General features: G+C 31.1%; 2 protein-coding genes across 11 annotated transcripts in view; one reads left to right on the forward strand and one right to left on the reverse strand.

Moving 5' to 3' along the window:
- Nucleotides 1-14657, forward strand: part of LOC132907395 (endophilin-A) — a 29695-nt gene extending 15038 nt beyond the window's left edge. For 2 of the 9 annotated variants that reach the window (XM_060960457.1, XM_060960456.1), the window contains exons 3-13: nucleotides 3610-3678; nucleotides 3952-4168; nucleotides 4417-4550; nucleotides 4711-4777; nucleotides 5688-5753; nucleotides 6346-6446; nucleotides 6620-6723; nucleotides 7233-7351; nucleotides 8150-8242; nucleotides 8961-9076; nucleotides 9491-14657. In XM_060960457.1, coding sequence (XP_060816440.1) covers nucleotides 3610-3678; nucleotides 3952-4168; nucleotides 4417-4550; nucleotides 4711-4777; nucleotides 5688-5753; nucleotides 6346-6446; nucleotides 6620-6723; nucleotides 7233-7351; nucleotides 8150-8242; nucleotides 8961-9076; nucleotides 9491-9610 — 1206 coding nt within the window. In that variant the 3' untranslated portion in view covers nucleotides 9611-14657. The remainder of the gene's footprint in view (nucleotides 1-3609; nucleotides 3679-3951; nucleotides 4169-4416; nucleotides 4551-4710; nucleotides 4778-5687; nucleotides 5754-6345; nucleotides 6447-6619; nucleotides 6724-7232; nucleotides 7352-8149; nucleotides 8243-8960; nucleotides 9077-9490) is intronic. The other 7 variants (XM_060960458.1, XM_060960459.1, XM_060960464.1 and 4 more) reach the window with 7 other exon arrangements.
- A 6863-nt stretch (nucleotides 14658-21520) lies between these two features.
- Nucleotides 21521-22639, reverse strand: part of LOC132907072 (SKI family transcriptional corepressor 2) — a 29149-nt gene continuing 28030 nt past the window's right edge. For both annotated transcript variants that reach the window (XM_060959822.1, XM_060959821.1), the window contains exon 7: nucleotides 21521-21955. In XM_060959822.1, the coding sequence (XP_060815805.1) occupies nucleotides 21855-21955 (101 nt within the window). In that variant the 3' untranslated portion in view covers nucleotides 21521-21854. The remainder of the gene's footprint in view (nucleotides 21956-22639) is intronic.

Consider the following 22639-nt stretch of genomic DNA (forward strand, 5'->3'; position numbering starts at 1 on the left):
CACTCTCGTGATATTGTTTAAAATTCTATTATATTCATTATATGAAATAGTGAATGAAGATAATTTCGAATTAAACAGAGCTGAACAAAAACGAGAAGAGAAAGAGAGATTGTGGGTGGGTTCGCGATGCGATATTCGTTGTTATTATGTAAAATGAATTGCTTTCATTTCGCGTTTCAAACATTGTAGACAATTCATCTTCCCCGGGAAAAGATGTGTAGAATATTTTGCTTGTTATTGTGAAAGGGCGCGTAGTAATGTTTGTAATCCTCATTCATACGTTCCCGTTTCATTGAAATTACTTGCGTGTTTCTCAAATGAAAAGAATTAAGCCACCGTGATAATCTTTATTCATATATGCAAAGTAAGAGAGAAGACCAAGGAATGGCACGAAATGTATTTATTAAGAAAATCTTCTTGAATTTTTAGATGGATTAAAATAAATGAAGTAGTTAACGAATGAAATAGAAATTATATTTATATAATCATTTGAATAAATATAAAAATATAAAATAGCTTACTTCCATAATGTCCAACTTTGAAACGATACATTTAAGGGATAAAAAGATATAACCGCTCTAGAAAGCTCATTTGTAGGCCGGATATGATGGATAAACCGGAAACTGGCCCGTCTGTCGCCATAAAAGAGAGCATCGTAGAAATCTCGAGCACATATATAGTGATAGTCGATTGGTCAATGTTGGTTAATTGCTCGTAAACCGAGATGATCTTGAAAGATGAAACGAGATTTCCTATGGACGAGAGATATCCGTAGGTCAGAGGTGAGGGCAAAGGATATATGTAGTATGGTAAGATGTTTGAAAAGGGAAGAAAATACCACTGTCAGAAACGATAGGCTCTCCGGATCAATAATACCCGTCGTCAATTCATCTAAAGTGATGTATACCTCTGAAATCTTGGCAACTAGTACGAAAGAACTCTCGACCGATATTCAACCATTTTTATCATGCAATTGTCACCGCCATAATAATCAATAATTAATATCAAACAAAGATATTTGAAACTATTAATTCATTACATAATCGAAGTCTATACTGTATGAGTCATTGATATAACTGTTTCTATTTTAGATTTATCTAGGCGTCATATTATACAAATACATTTTGTATCGTATCTGTATAATATAAATATCTCCATTGTTTTTATTATCGAACAAAAGTTCTTGAATAATATTAACATTAACTTGCATATTCAAATGTATAACGTTGCGAGCAACAGAACACAATAATAAAAAGGAAGAGATCGAAATCTATTGAAATCTATCGCGCGATTAAATTGACGTACTTCCTTTTCCTCAAATGGCAAAGGTGAATTTAACAAGCAAAAATCGAATAAGATGAAAAGCATGTCTATATAATACGAGATATGAAAATACGAGAAAAACAAAACAATGAGTATTTATTTTTTAGTGAACTGTCACAAACTGAAAATGTTCATGTTAGATAATGTTAAATATTTGGTGTGCTAGTCAAAAATACGAATTGCGGATCATTCAACTGATCGAAACGAAAAATGACCTCACTCTTCCTATTTTCACTATTTCTGATTAGTAGAGATAAGTTTGCGTTACGTCAAGAATAATAAAGCTTTTAACAAAAGTATTATAAAGTTGATTAATTTTAATAAATTGATAGGTATAAAAAAATATGCTAAATGTAATTTTTATAAATCCAACTGCTTTTTCTAACCAGTTACAATTTTAGGCAGAAAATTTATACAAAAGTTACAGTTTGAAAATTAAACAGACTAAACTAAACTAAATTAAATCAACTAAGTTTAACAAATTGTAAAGTACATCACTGAGGTTTCAGATATGATTGGAGACACATTATGAAGATTTTAAATGCAGTTTTGAGTGTATCATGAAGAAGATAATTATTGTTCTTCATAACTTTGTTATTGCTTTAGAAATTCATTTAACCAACTTATCCGGCTCGTTTATGTACAATCAATTTCCTGAAACATAATTAATAGAGAAAATATGAAAGAGAGCGTGATAATTAAAGTAGAAATTATACTACTTATTAAAGCAGCGTTAAAAAGATAGGAAATAATATAAAAATTTGTATTTTTAATTTTTTTTAATAAATTATGAAAATAAAAATAAACGTTTGAAAATAATAAGGAATTGATTGACATTGCGTTCAACTTACAAGAGCAAACAATTTGTGATTTTTACGAAAAATAAGTAATATAAATTCTCTTGTATTATTTAGTAAATTAACGAGTATTATACAAGAAATTAAAAATATGCGCAAATAATAATCAGTTCAAAAGTGTTCTTTTTGTTTTTAATGAAATGTTCGTTTATACATTTAACAAAAATGTGCAATAATGAGTGCATATATGACATGCATTAATGTTGCCGGTTAATATAATATAATTTATTATATAATAAAAGTGTAAATAAAAGTGTAGTAAGCATTCATAAAATGAAGATAATAAAAGAAAAATTTTATTAAATATGTCAGAATATTTACGTAATATACGTAATTATAAGGAAACAAGACCGAGAGGAGACGAAGATCGCGAAACTTTATTAAGTTAATGAAAAACTCGTTATTAATTTATCTATTAAAAAATTACTAAATTATAAAATTTCAAATATTCAATCTCTCACACATAGAGTTAAAAACAATAAAAATTTCTCTAATAAAGACATTAAAGAAATGTGTTTCATAACTTATTTAAATTTCATTTATCAGTAATTATTAGTCGACATTATTTATTGTGAAATTAATAATTTGCAGTGATGGTCGCATGTAAGTCAAATGTACTTTGCATTTATTTCAGTAACGATAAATGCAAATGTACTTTGCATTTATGTAAGTAACTCTGCGTTACACCGTTATTTATAGGTTCCAAGCACACCTCTTGATTACAGCAGACGTATTCTAAGAGTCTTTTCCTTTAATTATTTACTGTAAAATCAAGGATTACTTTCGGAAAAATAGTTACGCTCGTCCATTCATGCTTTTGCATTACGATCTCTTTTGTGAATTATTATAAAAAAACGCTGAAGATTTATCATGATATGAGACATTTTTCATTCATATAAATTTTATAATGGACAAATCTATAATCTTGTAGATGTTTTTGAGTTATAAAGGCTCATCTGTATCCATAAAAACATATATTTAATCCTAGAAAAATTTAATGTAAGAGGGTAGAGTTAGAAACATAGAATTTTTAAATTATTCCTGTGGTCTTCAGTTTGAAAAACAACAATGGAAAGAATTATTTGCTATTTTCGCGTGTACCTGCAGATTTTAAGGTTTTCATGTTTCATGAATTTGAAGGCTTCCTGAATAAACAAAATGTAATCTTGTCACGATTTTCGAATTACCACGGATCGACTGTACTTAACTCTTAACTGGTATTATTGGATCACTGGCAACCATAACAATTTGGAATTAGATTACTTAATTTGAAGAATGTAAAATATAAAATAAAATTAGATATGCTAAGTTTCAGTAATCTAACATAAGTTATAATAGTTATATATACATAATTCAACAGTACTATTTGAAGGGTAAAATTATAATGTTTAATCTTATTATTTAATTCTAATGAAATTTGTATTTCCAGTACATGACAGAGAAGATGGGCGGAGCGGAAGGAACCAAGCTCGACGTCGACTTCATGGATATGGAGAGGGTGAGTACATATTTCTACATTTTTAAGGTTTCCGGAAGGTGTTCTTGTTGCATTGCCTTTAACCTTCGATCAATCTTCTCGCCAATGAAACCTTCCTGATGAAATTTGTTCGCGTCTCTTTTACTTCAAATAAATGAACTCCTTATGTACTTTGAAATATTATTTAGAAATAGAATTTAGGAAAAAGAAAATAAGAAAACGAAATAAAAGTAGAAATTTGATAATGTAATATCATTTAACCTAGCGTACAGTATGTCATAATTTTGATCGTAGAAAACGGATGTCACGTATGAGCTGGTGGAGGAGTTACAAATGAAAACGAAAGAGTTCCTTCAGCCAAATCCAACTGCAAGAGCGAAGATGGCCGCGGTCAAGGGTATCAGTAAGCTCAGCGGTCAGGCAAAAGCCTCGACTTACCCCCAACCAGAAGGTGTTCTCGGCGATTGCATGCTTACTTATGGAAAGAAATTGGGAGAGGATAGTATTTTCGGTACGTTTGTTCAGTTTATATAGTTAGATTTAATTAATAATTAATTGTTATTTTAAAACATTCATATTCACTTCCTATCACCAAAAAGCTGTGCCGCTACTTTAACTTTCGGAGGACATTCGCATCTCAACTCATAACTTTCGTAACTGCATACCTAACGAAGAAACTAGTAAAACAGACACATAAATTATGCATCTAAGTACAAGCAAACATTCGGCTCATTAATCTTTCCTAATTTCTGTTCACAGCTCAGGCTCTGGTTGAAATGGGCGAGGCGATGAAGCAGATGGCGGACGTGAAATATTCTCTGGACGACAACATTAAACAAAACTTCCTGGAGCCTCTACACCATTTACAGACCAAAGACTTGAAAGAAGTAATGGTGGGTTGGTTACTAAAAAAAATTGGCTTTTCTTCTTGACTCGTTGAGTAGCGTTGTCCCAGTTTAACGCGACAAGAATACGCGACGAGACAGAAAGAAAGAAAGAGGGGAAAAGTGCATGTATTCGTGAACGGGAATTGATATCCCTTTTTGTTTTCAGCATCACCGGAAAAAGCTTCAGGGACGAAGGCTGGACTTCGATTGCAAGCGGAGACGTCAAGCGAAAGGTATACTTGGCCGCGAGTTGACTTTATCTCTCTCTCTCTCTCTCTCTCTCTCTCTCTCTCTCTGCGATATTTATTGATTTATTTAAGCACAACACATTGGGGCCATGCACATTGTGTCCTTGCACACCTTGTACATACATCATGTCCTTGTACAAAAACTCGATGCGTGTCGTTTGCAATTATACGCACGTAGAGTGGCTCACAAAAGCGTTCGAACACTTCTGAAAACCTCTTATGGATATACTATATCTGTTACATATTTTGAAATTTCATTGGTATTGTAATAAGATAAAAGTATCATGATTTACGTTGGTAAAATATAAAACAGATGTACAGTGGCTACACAAAGTATTTACTTACTAATTAATTAGATTTGATTCCGTCATGTTATATTTTATATGGTAATAATAATTTATGACTAAGAAGGAATATTTTAATATATAACAGATAAAAGTTCTGTGTAAATAGTTCTGTATAACATAATACATTCATAGAAGATTTCTATAAATATTCAAATAGTTTCATGGGTCACTCTATCTAAAAATAAAGATAACATGTAAAGATAAAATCTAAAATCGGACAAGAAATGCAGCTTTATTAAATGATTTATGCGTGTTCTTCCTTCATTTTCAGTTCATTGTCTTAGTTTACAGGCATTCCATTCGCACGTTCTGCTGCATGTGCACTTTGTCATAGGTAAATTATAGTTGGTTGATGTTACCATAATAATTTTTTATTTGTTTTAATGGGGTGTTTCATCATGTTAAAATGCAGATCATTTATTGCAGATGATCTTAATGCATATGAGGATCCATATTTATTTGCAAATTATCAATCATTAAGTTTTTCAGTTTAGTATGAGAGAAAAATATTTGTTTTCCGTTTGTTTGTCTGCATTCTTAATAATTAGCAACTGGAAAAAGATCAGCCAGTCCTCATTTTGGAAGTCCAGTGAAGTCTTCTTCACCATACACTGGTACGTGATTTCCCTACGTGCAATAGTTATTAAATTCCTCACTTTATTTCCAAATTTTTAGATTTAGTTGCTTTTTTTAGAAACATATAGAATAATCAACACTTTAATTATTTGCCTTTAAATCCATAATCATTAAGTTACATTATATTCATATAAATAACAATCCAGGTTATGATCTTTCTTTTTTCATCTTTGATGTATCTTTGTTTTTTTTTTTTTTTTTTTTCTAAAATAGATGTATATAGATTTATATCATAGTAATTCACAATCCTTTCAGATGATTATATCAAAAATACTAAGTATAACAAATATAAATATATTCAGAAGTGCACTAAAGGTACTGCGAATGTTGAATGTGTTGTACTTATTCTGTATATATTTTCTAGTGAAACTTCAATATCTGTATTATAAATGCTTATTTCGAGAAAGAAGGAATGTACACGATCAAAGCACTTAGGCGTTTTGTATGGTTTAATTTCGCTAACTTTTACTCCTTCTTGTGTGTATATCTTATAATGTATCAAACGTAGGCATTTAAGCAACCCTGTAGTACAATTTTTAATACCTTCACCGGCGCAAACTTTGCGAGCAGGTTCTCACGTTTCAGACGACGAAATTCGTCAAGCAGAAGAGAAATTTGCAGAGAGTCTCCATCTGGCACAATTGGGCATGTTCAACCTTTTGGAAAATGATGTAAGTAAAAACCTAATTGAATCTGTATTAATTTTCACTTGAACAAGTTCTTATATAGAGAGGTATCAAATCCTTCATGGAAGAATTGAGCAATTAACATGATAAAAACTTAAAGACGTTTGCTTATCATTGTTATATTGCTATATTGTTGCTTTTCATTACTTTTTCCTTAGGTTGAACAAGTGGCACAGTTGGCAACATTTAGTGAAGGTCTCCTGGAGTACCATCAGCAGTGTACTGAGATTCTAAGAACACTAACAGAGACACTTTTGGAGAAGTATGTACTGATACAGTATATGTATCTCACCAGACTTAGAACATCTTTTATTTTTTATGATTCTTTACAAGAAAATATATAGAATATAAATGTTAATTAATAAATTGCAAAATTATGGCAATTTATATAACATAATTTTCACTTTCTGTACTGTTTTAAAAAAGAATTTTGATTCTTTGTGTAATTTAATGTGGCTATATTATGTACAGGGTATATGAATACTATTGTTAAAGATCATCACAGTGCGAAATTATACCTCTGGATCAGATTCGAAGTTAAAGCCAATTTTGTAGCAACTTCTTTAACGAATCTCTATCGATCCAAAGATATAGAATCGCACTGTGATGGTATTTATTAACATCTTTTACTTTATTATATGATTTTTTTTTTAATTTCTATAGTTTTAAGGTTCCTAATATCATTATTTTATGATATGAAATAATCTTTCACTTATTATCCGCAATAATTTTGTAATGATTATGCTATTATATTTTTATCTTTAATCACAGGAAAGACGAGGCAGCGAACAAACCAAAAATGGAATTTATACCGAAGACATTGGCCGATTTACACGTCGATGCATTACCTACATCGGATGCTATGAACGGTGGGAACTTCTCCTTCCACGGTAAAACACATTCACACATATGTTCACATACAAGATAATGACTCTTGCGGGTGGATTGGCTGTCTGTTTCTTGTTTCCTCTGTCATGCAACATTTCTACGTGTCCTGCAACTATACATTATAGTCATATACATTGTATTCTTTCCTGATTGAGTTTCCCTCGCCATTTCTCTGACTGTCAAACGGACATTAAATTTTTGTTATCTTTTGCACACAAAGGAATATATTACATACACACTAAAATATGACATAATAGTAAGATATAAAAGTCGATGAAATCATATTTGAACTTCAATATGGAGATTAATCTTTTTTTTTTTTATTATGGTTTCATGGAGATTGTAATAGAACTAATAAATTGAATAACAGAAATTTTCCTTCAGTTTCATGTTAATTTTGATAAATAATATTATATAATGTCTCTGGCTTTAGCATTTCGTTTTTCCAAATGCTAGAAAGTTATTCTATATATATATATATATATATATATTTAAAGGTGATAAAAGGTGAAATTACTTCACTTATTATTATTGCTTCACTTAATTAAACATTTAACACGATTACTTACCTATCAGCTTAAATGCACTTTATTTTACTGTTTCCAAGCTAAGCAATAACTTTTTTGTATTTTTGTTAGTTTGAGAAATAATTGTACGCAAGTATTAACTATGTATATATTGACTCACCAACGTAATTTCACGAAACTCATCTTTAACACATTACATTAACACACGTTATCTGACTGTTCTGTGTGTATACTCTCGTATACCTGAATGTCTGTCCTTTTGACACAATGTAGGGGCAAGTCGAGCCGGGTCTCCGATTCATGGGGATGGGAAGCGCTCGCAGCTCGAGCTATTTCCAGCCGGAAACCCGCCACAATCTGCCAATGGTAAATTTTGCATGGGGTTGGTTTCTTCTATCGTAGGTTTCGATCGATCGATTAATTATTCAATTTCAATTCTATCGCTTTTCGTGCACCGCAAACAGGGCAAGAAAGTAATTACTATTTTGCTTCTTGTGTATCTTCTATTGATGTATTCTAATTTAGCCATTTAACGATCATTAAGTATATACATGCATGCTTATGTAATGGTTGTACATTTCTTTTTGTGTGTGCTGTTATGGAATACTTTGTTTTTCTTAATTTTATAAGATATAGTGATTCACAATAAAACTTGAATGTCAAGGTCATTATGTTGTTTACTATCATTTTTTAATAATATAATATTTATTGAATTGTTGTAGATCTCTCTATAAAAATTATATAAAAAGTCTGCTTAGAACCAATAGAAATCTAATTTTCTAATTTAATTTTTACTGCATATATAAATGTCAGACGTTATCGTATTTAAATATTAATGTGATTCATTATACTTCATAATTTTATCTAGAGTTTAGCGAAAACAGCTGTTTAAGTTGATCATCAGATATTATCATACATTTAGTTTCGCGTTATGTTTTATTTTATTGAAGATAAAATTCAAATTATTTAGATACTGTGTTAGATGCTGTAGTGCTCTAATTTAAAACTGTTGCAGCAAGCCTAATATTTTGTTGCATTATCTATTTGTATCTAATATAATTCTAAAATTCTTGATGGTTTCCAGCTTCGCCCTTGCCATCTCCGAGCAAATCGCCAGCCAGGACTCCGATAACAAGACAACCTTGCTGCACAGCTTTGTACGATTTCGAGGCAGAAAATCCTGGAGAACTCGGCTTTAAAGTAAATATAATACAATTTTCTGTTTTTGATTCTTTTTGTGTTTGAGTAATCTAAATTGGTAAATGTATTTAATTAAGTATTTTGTAACTTAATTTTTTATTATCGTAATTGAGGCATTGAAAATAAAAGTGAACTAACATGGAAACATTCTCAAGTGTAAATCACAGATTTTAATGAAACTTATGTAGTATGATGTAGTTCTTGAAAAAGTATTTGACACATATCTTTTTTATGTACTGATATTCATATTGAAAAAGTGAAAACAACTCCCGAGGTTGGATGTTGGAAACATATTTGACGGAATATCTCCGAAGCTATTAGGTTTAGAAAAATTGTTCAAATGTAAAAAAAAATGTTTTTAAACAAGTAATGTATCTAACAATGGTTATATATTACAATGGTATTATATTTCAGGAAAACGATACGATCACTTTGACCAAGAAGATTGACGAGAACTGGTTCGAGGGTAGCCTGAACGGTCGTACGGGTTATTTCCCAGTAACTTACGTGCAAGTCGTAGTGCCATTACCTTAAGAAGACGCGGTGCGTCTCGAAACCAAAGACCCTGCATTCGTTCATCAGCGTTTACCACGAGGATTACCTTAAATTAACAAACAATTAGCCTAAAAATCTCTCTTTCAAGATTACTCTCTTCTCTACTGAAATCACTTATTGCGTTATGGTTCGCTTATTCGAGACGGATGAATCCTCAAGTTCTACTTTATTCACTTATTTTATTCCTTTCCTTTTGTCCCCAGGAATAGCTCTATACGCATGTTAATGTACATATATAATGTTATAGTGTCTTTTATCGACGTAAGGACCTTCGCGCGCGCAGATACATATATATATATATATAACACATGACTTACAGTACTACAATTAAGTATGAATACACGTATACACGTACACGAGATATACATGTACACACAATATTATACATCATAAAGTACCTACGATGGCAGTCCACTGTCAAGGGCGGCTCTTTTCTCACTTTTTAATGTCGCCTCATGTGTCATCGATTTAATATCATTAATTTCTCACCAAAGTTTTATTGCACAAAGACATCAGAGCGCCAAGACTGCATTGAAATTTTTCAAAATACTTTTTACCTCAAGTATTTTCCCGTTCATTCGATCAACAATCATATACTCGTTTAGTAGACATAGAACAAAATAATATTGCCTATTAAGTGATGGTTGATCTGCTTGGAATCGATTTTTCAGTCATAAGTATGTGAATCACTCGATACATCATGTTTATATTTCATGATTTCATTCAACGTTCATGTTTTCATATTGTATATTTCTTTCCATACATTTGTTATTTGTTCATCATGTTCTCAAGTGCATTGTTCCTAATATAAGGGGAGAGAGAGAGAGAGAGAGAGAGAGAGAAAGAGAGATAATTGAAATCACGTCATCCATCTTGCGTTGGTCCGCACGGCGCAGCAAAAAAGAAGCCACATAATTCGTATTATTAATATGTATTCGTATGTTGTATAGTAATTCCTTTTCATTCCTCTATCATTTTTTCAACGTTTATCTCGTATCATTTGTCATTTTTTTTTAATCATTTAGGCGACACCGACTAGAGAGTTAGAATTTAGTTAAGCGATCTTTATAATGGCGGCGAACCTCTTCCACGAAGTCGTCGATTAATATTTAATGAATAATTAGGGATATTCCATGTTTTCCATTCTGACTGTTTCGAGTCGTAACGCAGAATATGATTAACTATGTATTTCTGTAAGTCAGCATTTCTAATTTATTTAAAACTCGTTAATTCTGAGCTCCTTCTGTGTTATAGCCTCAAATGTATTCTTTTTTTAAGATTTTAGTTCTTGTTAAGTGTAACTTCTTAGCGAATTAATTCGAATGACTAGTAAAACGCGATACTTTCGGAAGAAAATAGATTTTTCTTTACTAAGTATTTTTGCGGTTAGATATTTTAATTTCTATTCTTCCTGGACTTTGTACGAGAGTTCAACCGCCAGAACAATGAAAGTAATTAAGGAACTTGGTTATTTGTTGCCACGTGGATTTTAGGTAAAAAATCTTCAAACAAAATATTTGCTAAGCATAATATAATAATGTTAGAGTATATAACTTACATATTATATACATATACAATATATATATATATACATATATGTTGTCGATGACGGCGACAACAGTGATGACTACGACGATGGCATTATTATTACTGGTACTCGTATATTTTTCCATTTACTGTTACAATGAAAACATTTTCCATGATGAAAAACGTTCTTGGCCTTACCTTATATTTTTAACTGTTCCAATAGCAGTTTCATATAGTTGGTATTTTATGAATTATAACAGCTCACTAAGAACAACGTTCCAATGTGAGTGCGTTTCATGATTAAAAATTTTATGACTGGGATCTTTTCTAATGTAGAGATTATAATAGATTACAAAATTTCAAATCTGCGTATAATTTACGATAGCTTATGTAAATTCATATTTTTATGTGTATATGGATATGAGAACTTCTTTCATCCTCTAAATATTGTCGTCGACATTTTGAATGTTTTGTATATTTTTGCATTATATACATTTCCTACGAATGCATAAGGTCTGCAATCTAATTATTAATCATTTAATGTACATATCCGTGATACACATTACATTTAATTTAACCAATATTAAAATTTAACCTATATAAATTTTATAATATGATTAATTTCACTGTTTATTTTATGAGCGAAATGAAAAGATTAACAATTATTACCTGTTGATCTTCTCATGAACTCTTTTTAGTTGTCATGATGATAAAAAAGAAAAAGAGAATCCTAACTTCAAGAAAGATATAAATTATAACACATTTTATTTCTTGAAGATACAAGATATAAGAATCGAGGAGAAATGAATTAGAACGTTGTTCTTATGACATTTAAAATTCTTAAGAACGAAACCTATAGTTTGACTTTCCACAAAAATGAAAATCGTTCCGAGTTATCAGCTGATGTATTTGAATACCACACTACTACCGTCATCAGCGTTCAGTCATTGCGAAGGCGAAACAGAAAGGGAGAAAAGGAAAACGAAGAAGAAGAGACATTCATATAATTTTATCTATTGTAATTCATCATAAGTCGCATAAAACTTTTTTCGACAAAAAAAAAAAAAATCGAAGTGTTATCGATGTTGTGCAATATTAAAATTTTAACGTCATGCTGTTTAAGTCACAATCGCTGGATCAGTGTTTCTCAAAGGTACGATTGAAGAAAAGGGAAAAGATAAATCTGGTAGTAGATAAACAAATGCCTTCGATGTTAGATATCAATGATCTTTCGAATGAAAGCGTAATCTTATTACGTATTTCTTCTTTCGAGCAATAGAGGAACAAAACTCTCGTTCTTTGTGATTTTTGTCTTCGGCAGAGCGAAACGACGCGAAAGAACGTAACAATTGTAGCGACTAGGTGCCATAAAGAGAATGTTATTCATAATTATAATTATCGAAAATGTAACAGCTTATAGCTACAAAACCACAGGTTGTGATAGCCTTATGTTCTTTCGAGCGTTAGCCGCTGCTAGAGAATTTCGTCAATTAATAAAAATACGCGAATTAGTGAGGCGTGAGTTTCATCTTCCAAGCGTTGTCGAGAATCGTTGAGAGATATATAGTTAGATAAAATCATGATTGAGAAGGTTGGGAATCCTGTAACTTGCGTCCACATGCAAACGATAGCAATATAAGTATCCTCCTGGAACGAGAGACATATCATCGAGATTATCTTTTTGCGGTTTGAGAAACACTGCACTGGTACGTACATACATATGTACGTTTAAAAAAAGAGTATCGTGAGGGATTTATTCTCGGTGAGTGATAATTATTGTTGCCCTCGCGGACCTATAACAACAATCTCTGTCAACTGGGAATTATAATACGATCGACGATCGTGGAGAAAAATAAAAGGAGAACGAGATGAAACGATCTATGAATAACTTAAAAAAAAAAAAAAAAAAAAAAAAAAAAAAAAAAAAAAACAGATCGGTATCTTACTCTATAAATGTTGGCTATTGTTAAATGTTGAATATTGTTCTGCGGAGGGCTTGCCTCCTTTTCGAACGATGGAGCACGCTCGAAGCTTCGAATTGACTGTTCATTTTAAAGAATTATTTTAGTAGTTTTATAGTGACTATTAGACTGCGAATATTTATATATTGAATATGTATTATATATTTATGGAAATCTCAAAATGCAAAATTACATAAAATATTCGAATTATAGTGAAACAGATCTTTGCTTAGATTTCATTTTCTTAATTATATTAAAAAGTGTGTAAATGCTTGTAGTCTAGTAATCATTATTTCTGTTTTTCTTTTTGTTTACCTTTCTTAATGGCGACGAAGAAGCATTATATATATATATATATAAGTACATATGTATGCGTATGTTTACTAGGTTATATTTCTTATAGAAATGCGTTATTTGTAATATGTATATGTAGGTAGATTTACTATTTTAGGGTGTTCTGAAAATTCGTAGCGAAAGTTAAAAAAGATATAACTGGAATTGGATTTTTCGCAATCTATAATTTCAAGTATTTATTTTTAAAAAATTGTCTCTTCAGTAATAGATTTCCTCAAATAGGTTTTACCGCTTCTAGAGTATCTCACTTTTTTATCTTTTGAATAAGCTTTACAAAGAGCGCAATAAATAACAATGAGACTATACTATATTCAGTGAATGAGACAAAGGTGTATCTATCAGTTAGACTCAAAATTTCTTGAATGTATGAGATTCAACATCGTTTCAATGAAAAAAGGAAACTTATTTTATTAACGAATTTTCGGTGTTCCTCCTTAATTCTCTCTAGTATTCAACTAAGAGCAGCAAACGTTTCATTATTCAATAGAAATTTATAATAAAAACGCTACGAACTTTTTGAAAAAAGACATTATTTCAAGTAGTGTATTTTATGTAGAGGTTAACTTATTTTCGAACGCATAAATTTCGTTCGAAACGACAAGCTCTCCGCATTTTAATTGTAATCTAACTATTTCGGGGTCGGGCCGACATTGAATCTATCGCCCCCCGCAGTCACTGAGCATCCTTGGTCTGGAAAACTCAAATTATAGATGCTATCCTTTTTTCCTCCTATCTTGTGTAGTTTAGCTTTTCATCGTTCTTCTATAACCCACGGTTTTTTATTCAAAACTCTTCCTTTCGAATTTCTCGTGATTCTGGTCCACTTATATTTTGTAAGCGTCAAAATGTTTGGAATTCATCGAGAAACACGAAAGGAAGCGGGATATTTTTCTTCCTTTGTTCTTTTTGTAGGTTATGTTTTTTAAATTTCTTGTCTCTGATCTCGTTTTCTTGTTAATTTGTTTGGTTGTCCTTGACGAAGTGCGAAGAGACGACCAGTGGATGCAACGCAGTGATACTTTCAGACAATACATTACAATTAATTACACTTATATTAATAAATTAATCTATTATGATTATTGAACTTCGATCGAAGAGGAATATACGATATGTACTCGATTTCGATCAATGCTAAATAATTATTATCACTAATTAAGAAATAAAGTGTGCTCTATGTCATGCTACTTTCGGTCTTGAATGATTTCTTAGATCTTTCATTTTTTACATTTTAAATTAGTTTGTTAAACATCTAATAACAGTTAACATACTATACAATTCATTTATCTATATATTTTCTAACTATTTATTCTATTTATTTCAATCAGCATAATTAAATGATTTTTTTTTTAAATTACTTCATAATTGAACTTCATTTACATAAAACCATTAAAGAGTACTGTTAACTAATTTATTATCAAGTAAAATATAGTAAATATATTGTATAATAGAAATAAATATATTACATTAAAAACATAATGATGTATACTAAAAAGTAATGTACAATAAAAGTTTAATTTATTTTAACACTAGATTTACCGACATTTCGATTACGTTAAATTGACACGTATCCGAAGAGATAGATATACCACATAGAAAACTTCAAAACAAGAAAGCTTTGAAGAAAATAAATTTCGATATATATTTATCTCGTTAAATGGATAAAAGTTAGTACAAATGGTAGAAAAAAAATGTAAACGGTTCGTGTAATTTTTCCTCATGGAATTCAAAATGCATCAAAATGACGGGTCCTCTAAAATCTAGTGTTAAATATTTTACTAAATTAAATCTTAGTTATTTTAACTAATTTAATATTTTTTATTATTTATTAAAATTTGTTACAATTTTTTATTCGCAATACATACATAATAAAATATACAAAAATATACCTCCATTTTATAATATATTTACTATTTTTTACTTTCCAATAGATACAACCAACATATATAAAAACAATAGTTCTTTATCTCAGTAGCTACATTAATTACTTCATTTATATCAAATATCTTTCTTAACCTCATTTCATACACATTTGTGGTCTAAAAAAAAAGTAGTATCAATCGTAAAAAGAAAGAAGGCTTGCTTATCTTTGGGAAGGTGGTTTTAGGCGTGATTCTGCAGATCATTTGCAGAGTTAACCAAGCCTGCGACATGATTTACTGGGCATAAAAGCTGCATCCATAATGCATATCTGCCCTTCGGTGGACATAATTGTATATGATATTACCCAAGGGAGCACGGTTCTTCCCGGTAACAAGGCATACCATCAACTCAAAAAGAACCCTCATAAAGCATCCTCTCCACGTGGCGTTGCTTCCACATGCTAGTTCGCGCCGCAAGATCGAGCCTCTATTCGCGTTTTCTTGAGCTGCATTATTATCTGGCTACCGCAAACTCAGCTTTTCCCGAAGTTAACCGCGGAAAATACAGCCTTTTCATGCCCAATTACAGAGCTAGTTTCTCGTTATGTGCTCCTGGTCGTGAAATTTTTTTCACCAGTGTTTAGCAAGCTGAAAAGTCTCAAGATGAATCTCAGGATATTTTAAAGGATTTAAGTTATATGTGAAATAATAGATAGGTTAATTTTATATTTATTTCAAGTTTTATTAGATTAGAATTTTTTATACAGGATGTTTCAAAAGTAGGTTTTTTTATTTTGCTAGGTTATGGTATTCATCGGAAGGGATAAAGAAATGTTTAATTAATATACACAGAGCATAAAATCGATCAACGAAATAGTAGATTTTAAATTTTTAGAATTTGACAAATTGATATTTATGGATTGTACAATATGGATTGATATACTTTATGTAAATTTCCGTCTAAAAGCCTGTAATTTAATTATAAAATTTTTACAGATTGAGATAATTATTCTGAATTTTGTATCTATTTTATACGAGTCTTTTTCAATAATTTTAGATTAGCTTATGTTCTTTTTGTAATTCTTTTAAATAGGTTTTACAAATGTTTACATTTTTACTTTGAATGAACGTAAGAACTGACAAAAAATAAAAAAGAAAGAGGGAAAAGAAGAGTTCCAGAAATTTGCAAAAAATAAATATCTTTAATCTCATCAAGAATGCCAATTTAATTTGATACTTCAATTGACAACGGTTTGACAAAGCAACATCCTCCTGAATATCATTCATTGTTCCTCTTCTAGAATTTAAGAAATATTCGTTCAGGGACGCTTTTCTTCGAGGGAAAAGTCGAATTACTTTCTGGCAGATACAATACCCGCTGCTTGTTCGCATCCCGTAACAGGAGGGTCGTTTTTATTAATGCATGCGAGAGGGGGCGCGTAAGCGGCTTACCTCGTGCAATTAAAATGTTTCTTTAAATACTCAGCTTGTCGACTTTATTGTAGATGACTGAAAGTTGTGTTTAAATCCTTGCTTGTTATACTGGCTTCCGATACATTCTTCGCCTCTGCACGAGAGCTATAGGTAAAAACATCATGTTTTTCCTCTCTTCTCTTTTCCAATATAGTTTGTGATTTAAAGTTCACAACATTCGCTTGCATAATATTTTTTATAACATTAAATGAAACGATTATATTTAAACATGTTTTTTCATTTATTATGATACATTTTGTCATATGTATTGCGTTTTGGGTAATTTTGGAAAATGGTAGAATTATTTATGAGAATTAATGCAACACGACGATTTAAATTATAATGGGTTAAGTTAATATATGACGTAATATTGCTATTACTATTGTCATCACTTTAATTGTTTCATTATGCAGACATTTAAGATTGGAAGACTGACGTTAAATCATTTCGGCAATGTATTGGACAAAATTAGTTCAAAATTCCTATATCACGCAAGAATCGAAGTCACTTTTATCGATCACATTGTGGGTGGATAATATTTTGTGTATTATTCATACGATATCGACAATTGACAAGTTAACGATGCCAGTTAACAGTTAAGAAAAATGTAGTATTCATCAAATGATGATGATCAATCTGTATTTTTTTTTTTTTTTATTGTTGGAAAAGAAGCAAGTGGAATTTCGTGAAGTATCTCTATCGATTATAGTCGATCGCAAACGGGCAATATCAATAATAGGCATCGTTGAAGAAACACCGTCTGCGACTAATGTTCCGGCAAATTGGCTTCGCGAACGGAGACACCGTTGCCTCTCGGGAGGAATCTACAAGTACGAGTGGCTTTCTCGCGCTGACTTCTCCCGTAACTACCTCACGTTCCGACAATACATGCTCATGTGCCACTATAAAGGGTCATCTAGACTCTGAAACCGGAAGTATTTATAAAGGTTTGTTTCATTGAGGAACACGGGGTGTCCCGCAGAACGTGTTACAAACTATTATATGTATAATAAGGAAACGTGGAATTAGTTTTTCAGAATTGACGGTTAATTTGGATTTATATTAGCATTAGGTATGTGTATTATGCAAATTTTATATAATTACTATTGAAATATTTTTTTAGTTTTTAATGGCTATCATTTTTATAGTTGAACATAAAATTCTGAATATTAAATGCTATATTTTATATTTAATTTATTTTAGTATCATAAAATGTATGTGATATTTTTGAAAGCCAGAAACATTAATTCTTCTGAAACCGTATTTAATTAAAATGGAATTAAAATGATTTATATATGTCGGATTAATGTAAAAATTCAAGTACCTTCATTTTCATTATACAAACTATGAATAATAGTTAAATTTACAAGCATAGAGTCAATTAAACTCAAGAACTTAATTTCGAATAAAGCGATTAATGTTATTTTTTTATTATTTTATATTATCTTAATTGCTTAGGCAAGAAGTCTTAAAAAACATATTTTACATACTTTCCTATAAATAAACATTTTAGAAGAAAACTACAATTTTCAAATTTCGTATTTGAAAAAATATACAATATGACTGTTGCATAAACTTCTTTTCTGAACGTTAAAGATAACTCTCCTCTGTATGTAGGTAGTACATACGATCGCGTATATTTTATGAAAAGACGATTGAGTTCTTCATATATCTTTTGCCGATACGCTTACGAAAATAGTATCGTGAGTACCATATGTGGTCGAAATCTGAAATTTTGCTGACGATCGTCCAGGGACTGCAAGCTGTATCTGTTAAGGGTTTCTGCTCATTGGAGCGTCCTCGTGTAAGCGGGAGTGCTCCCCGAGGATTTCACAGTCAGGATACATCCAACGACCAAAATTACACCGTGCATTCTACTATACACCAGTTTCTCCAGTAATCGAAAGAGATTTGTTTTTTTCTGGTCAGCCTAATGTATCTTTGTATTTGTTATATTTACGTGACTGCTTCGTACTTTTGGTTTACTATTTTATAATTTAATTTAACTTTGCTGTATATTATATAAAATCTTATCATTAATTATATATTTATATTGATATTTTTATATAAAGTAGATTTCCGAAATTAAAAGTAGCAAAGATATCATAGAGTTAAAAATAAACTTTTCTTTCATTGCTCAATACCATGCAAATGTTTTATTTTGTTTCTTTTACGTTTCTTTATTATATACAAAAAAGTTAAAAATTGTTGTGCACGTCAAAATTTTGGAGTTTTAATGTTATCTCATCTCCTCGTCTCTCACAATTTATAGGTTAGGAACAAAAAACAAATCGATGAAATAAAACACGATTTATGAATAAATAGAGCATAATCAACATACACCAGTGATCAGAACTTTTATTGTTATTCGGATTACACATAGTGTTTCCATATGCTGCCGCTTACACTTGTTATGTACTTTATCAACAATACGTTTCGTACCATCTACACGGCATCCTTTACAGCTGTGTTGCGTATACACCGGTATTCTACGAGATAAAAAGCAGAGGAAATTACTTTCATCGAATACCGTACCTCACGATACGACATAATAACACAGATTCTCCCCATTGACTGTAATACTTCATGTATAGGTAATTCATTTTCTTTATATGTAGATTCGTAGCTGAAGACCACATGGGATAAATGATAAACAATAAAAGACGAAAACCAGTTGAATCTGAAGATAAAAACAGATGATAAATAGTTGAATTTTGATAATTTGAGTCTCAAGGGGAGGAGGGAAGAACTAAAATCTTCTTAGAAGCAAATAAAAGGAATAAATTAAAAGCGGGGCGATTAGAATTTTAATCCTTAATAGTATCGTTCTGTAAAGTTTAGGTTATTTCATTTTATTTTGTATTTCATATTCTCTACGAAACTAGTAAATAAACTAGTAGTGAAACTAGTAATAAAGTGAAATTAAATTAAAAATTCCAAAATTAATTGACGTAATCCTAAATTGTTATGGTCCCAAATGGTTTAAGTATACCAGTTAAGAGTTAAAATTGCCATGAAACGCGAATATGTTTTATCCCTATGGTCTTCAATTCCAAAAGTGTCGATGAAGAGAATCTGTTGATATCTTCACGTTAACCTTCAGGAACATCCGCTCCATACATATTTTCGCTATCTTTTTTATCGGACAAGCGATCGCAACGACTAACCATTCGCTCGAGAGGCTAATAACCGTAAGGAGTACCTATATTGCACAGCATATCGACTCGCGCGGAGAAGCCAATTTCAAGCTGCATTAGCTCCTCAGTGCACTAAGTAGAGTAATTATTACAATGTAAAGGAATCCTAGAATGCATGTTTGTGCATGTGTGTACGTCTTAGTGAATCGTACTTAACCCTGGAATTCATACCAATGATCGTGAAATCGAAATATGTTTCGTTGCAGAAGTGCTTCAGTTCCGTAGTATGAATAGGTTAGGTAGGCATTAATTAATTTCATATTGCCACATGAATAAAATAATGTGCGTGAAATATACAATGGCAAGCACAGGTTATATATATAACAGGTTAGATTCTTATATTAAATTTTTCTTAATTTATTTTATAATTATTTATTCGAAATAAAAATTTGAACATTGTTCTTTATTTAGGTACAGCGTTTGAAAGTATAAGAAATTTTGTATCGTAGAAATAAATTCCTTCATAATACAATTTATAATTGAATTATATAATAATAGATAGTTGAATTTACGAGTAGCATTTCTATATTTATACACTTATCATTGTATATATGTATAATCATTATTGAATTAATACTGGACAGATTGGTTAGATAAAAGCAAAAAATGCTGGAATATCTTTGTAACAGACAATGATAAAAATTGTCAAAGATAGTTTTTGATGTGAACTCTGTTTTTTCTTTGTAATTTCTTTGTATTTAGTTAACGTCAAAGAATAATTTATTTTAATTCCAGGGAGAAGTATAATCGACTATTGATCGTCCTTTCCACAATCAAGTTTCTGTCATCCTATATGAAGTTCGTGACTAACTGTATTTTTCCTGCCATTTACACGCGTACGTACAGTTCAATTTTTCGTAGAATTACAAAGTTTTGTAATACAACCAATTCTCTATGTAGACGAAACTTAATGATTATACGTATTCATATAGTTCACCATAAGAATCGAAAATAAATATCTCTAGATACGTACAAGTTTTGAGCGAAGTTCTTTATGTATATGTATCTATATCGTGGAAATTAGTTACACGAATATTTATAATAGTGTTTTTTGTGCGGGAGTAATTGATCTACAAAATTAATTATGAGCGTAAGAACGAGGACGACGATCAAATTTTTTTGTGTTTTTTTCGTGTCTTCGTACATTTCGTGAGTTTGCTCAATAATAAAAAATACCTAACATTTTTATCCACACTACTCGATTAAGATTAGTTTTGCTATGTCTCCGCGATGAAAATTGAATGAAATTCGCCTGGTGAAAGATTGCGTCGATGGAAAAATCGAGAGGTTAGAAAGTGAAATGATCATTTAAAATAAGGATCTCCATCGTTTAACATTCTGGGCCCTCTTGCGCAATAATTTATCAATTAATAAATATAATGAATTGTATTGAACAATTCTTACTTTTATTAATTTTAACTTCACCATCGAGAAATTTTGAAATTAATTATAATTATTACTGGATATAGTTTCATTTGTAAATTAGAAATTTCATTTATCGCTTATAAAAGCCAACGTACTTAAAATTTATAAATTCCTAATTTTCTCATTGTACACTTACAAAAAGACAAAAAGGCAGAAGAGAGCCATCAGATCAACGCGCTTTAAACTAATTAGAATTCACCGGATCCGAAGCTGAATGCCAACGGAGACCCCTAATTTACAGTGTCTTTTTGAATTACTCTCTACCTCATTCCCTCTCTTTCCCTCTTCTAGTCGTCCGTCCTCTCTTCTCTTCTTCTTTTTCTTTCCATCCTTTCTCTTTCTCTCTCTCTCCCTCTCTCTCTTTAACTTCCATCCCTCACACTACTTTTCTTCATCCTCTTTCAGCTGCTACTGCATCTCGTGTCGATTAATTAGTGGGCGCAGACGGGCTATGAATCTGGCCGTAAAATATTCCTCGTGGATGGCAAGCGGAACAATCCGCACTCGTTCTCTCGTTCGGTTCACTTCCTGCAATCATCATTGTTGAAAATTAACAAAATTCCGCTCCCCGTGCAAATCAAAGGAAACAAACAAAATCGAAAAACCGTTTCATTTATTCATTTAGATTGAATGGGTAATGAACCGGGCGAATGGTCCCCGGCGAAATTGAAAAGTTAGTCGAGCAAGTTGGGCGCGATTAAAGGTGAGCTCTTTCGATCGGTTCTGTCATATCGATTGGTATCTTTCTCTTTCTCCTACTTTCTCTATGAAAAATTTAGTATAAGAGCAATGTACTTCTAGAAATAAGGAATAATTATGTTTTGTGGCAGATTAGAATTATAGTACATATTATGAATCAGAGATAGCATTAGATTGTGGTAAGTTGATTGTTGTTTTTTAGAACTTGAACATCGCTAAGAAATTGAGTATTTTTAATAGAAAAAGTATCACGATGGATGTGCATATACAGGTTGAATCTAGTAACTGGCTCGAACTATAACTCTGTTCCTATTGCAGATGGAACAAAATTGTAGAGACAAGTTTTGCATCGTTTGTCAAGTTCTATTATCATGCAGTGCGATTTTTTTCAGAAGTGTCTCGGTGTAGTTGCAAGGTACAATTGCACTTTTTTTAAGGGAACTCTACGATTTTATTTGCATTAATTGATTCCTCGTGAATCATTGCAAACAAAAAAATATTAGGATAAATTTA

The sequence above is a fragment of the Bombus pascuorum genome, chromosome 5, assembly GCF_905332965.1.
Source record: "Bombus pascuorum chromosome 5, iyBomPasc1.1, whole genome shotgun sequence".
NCBI classification, from domain to species: Eukaryota; Metazoa; Arthropoda; class Insecta; order Hymenoptera; family Apidae; genus Bombus; species Bombus pascuorum.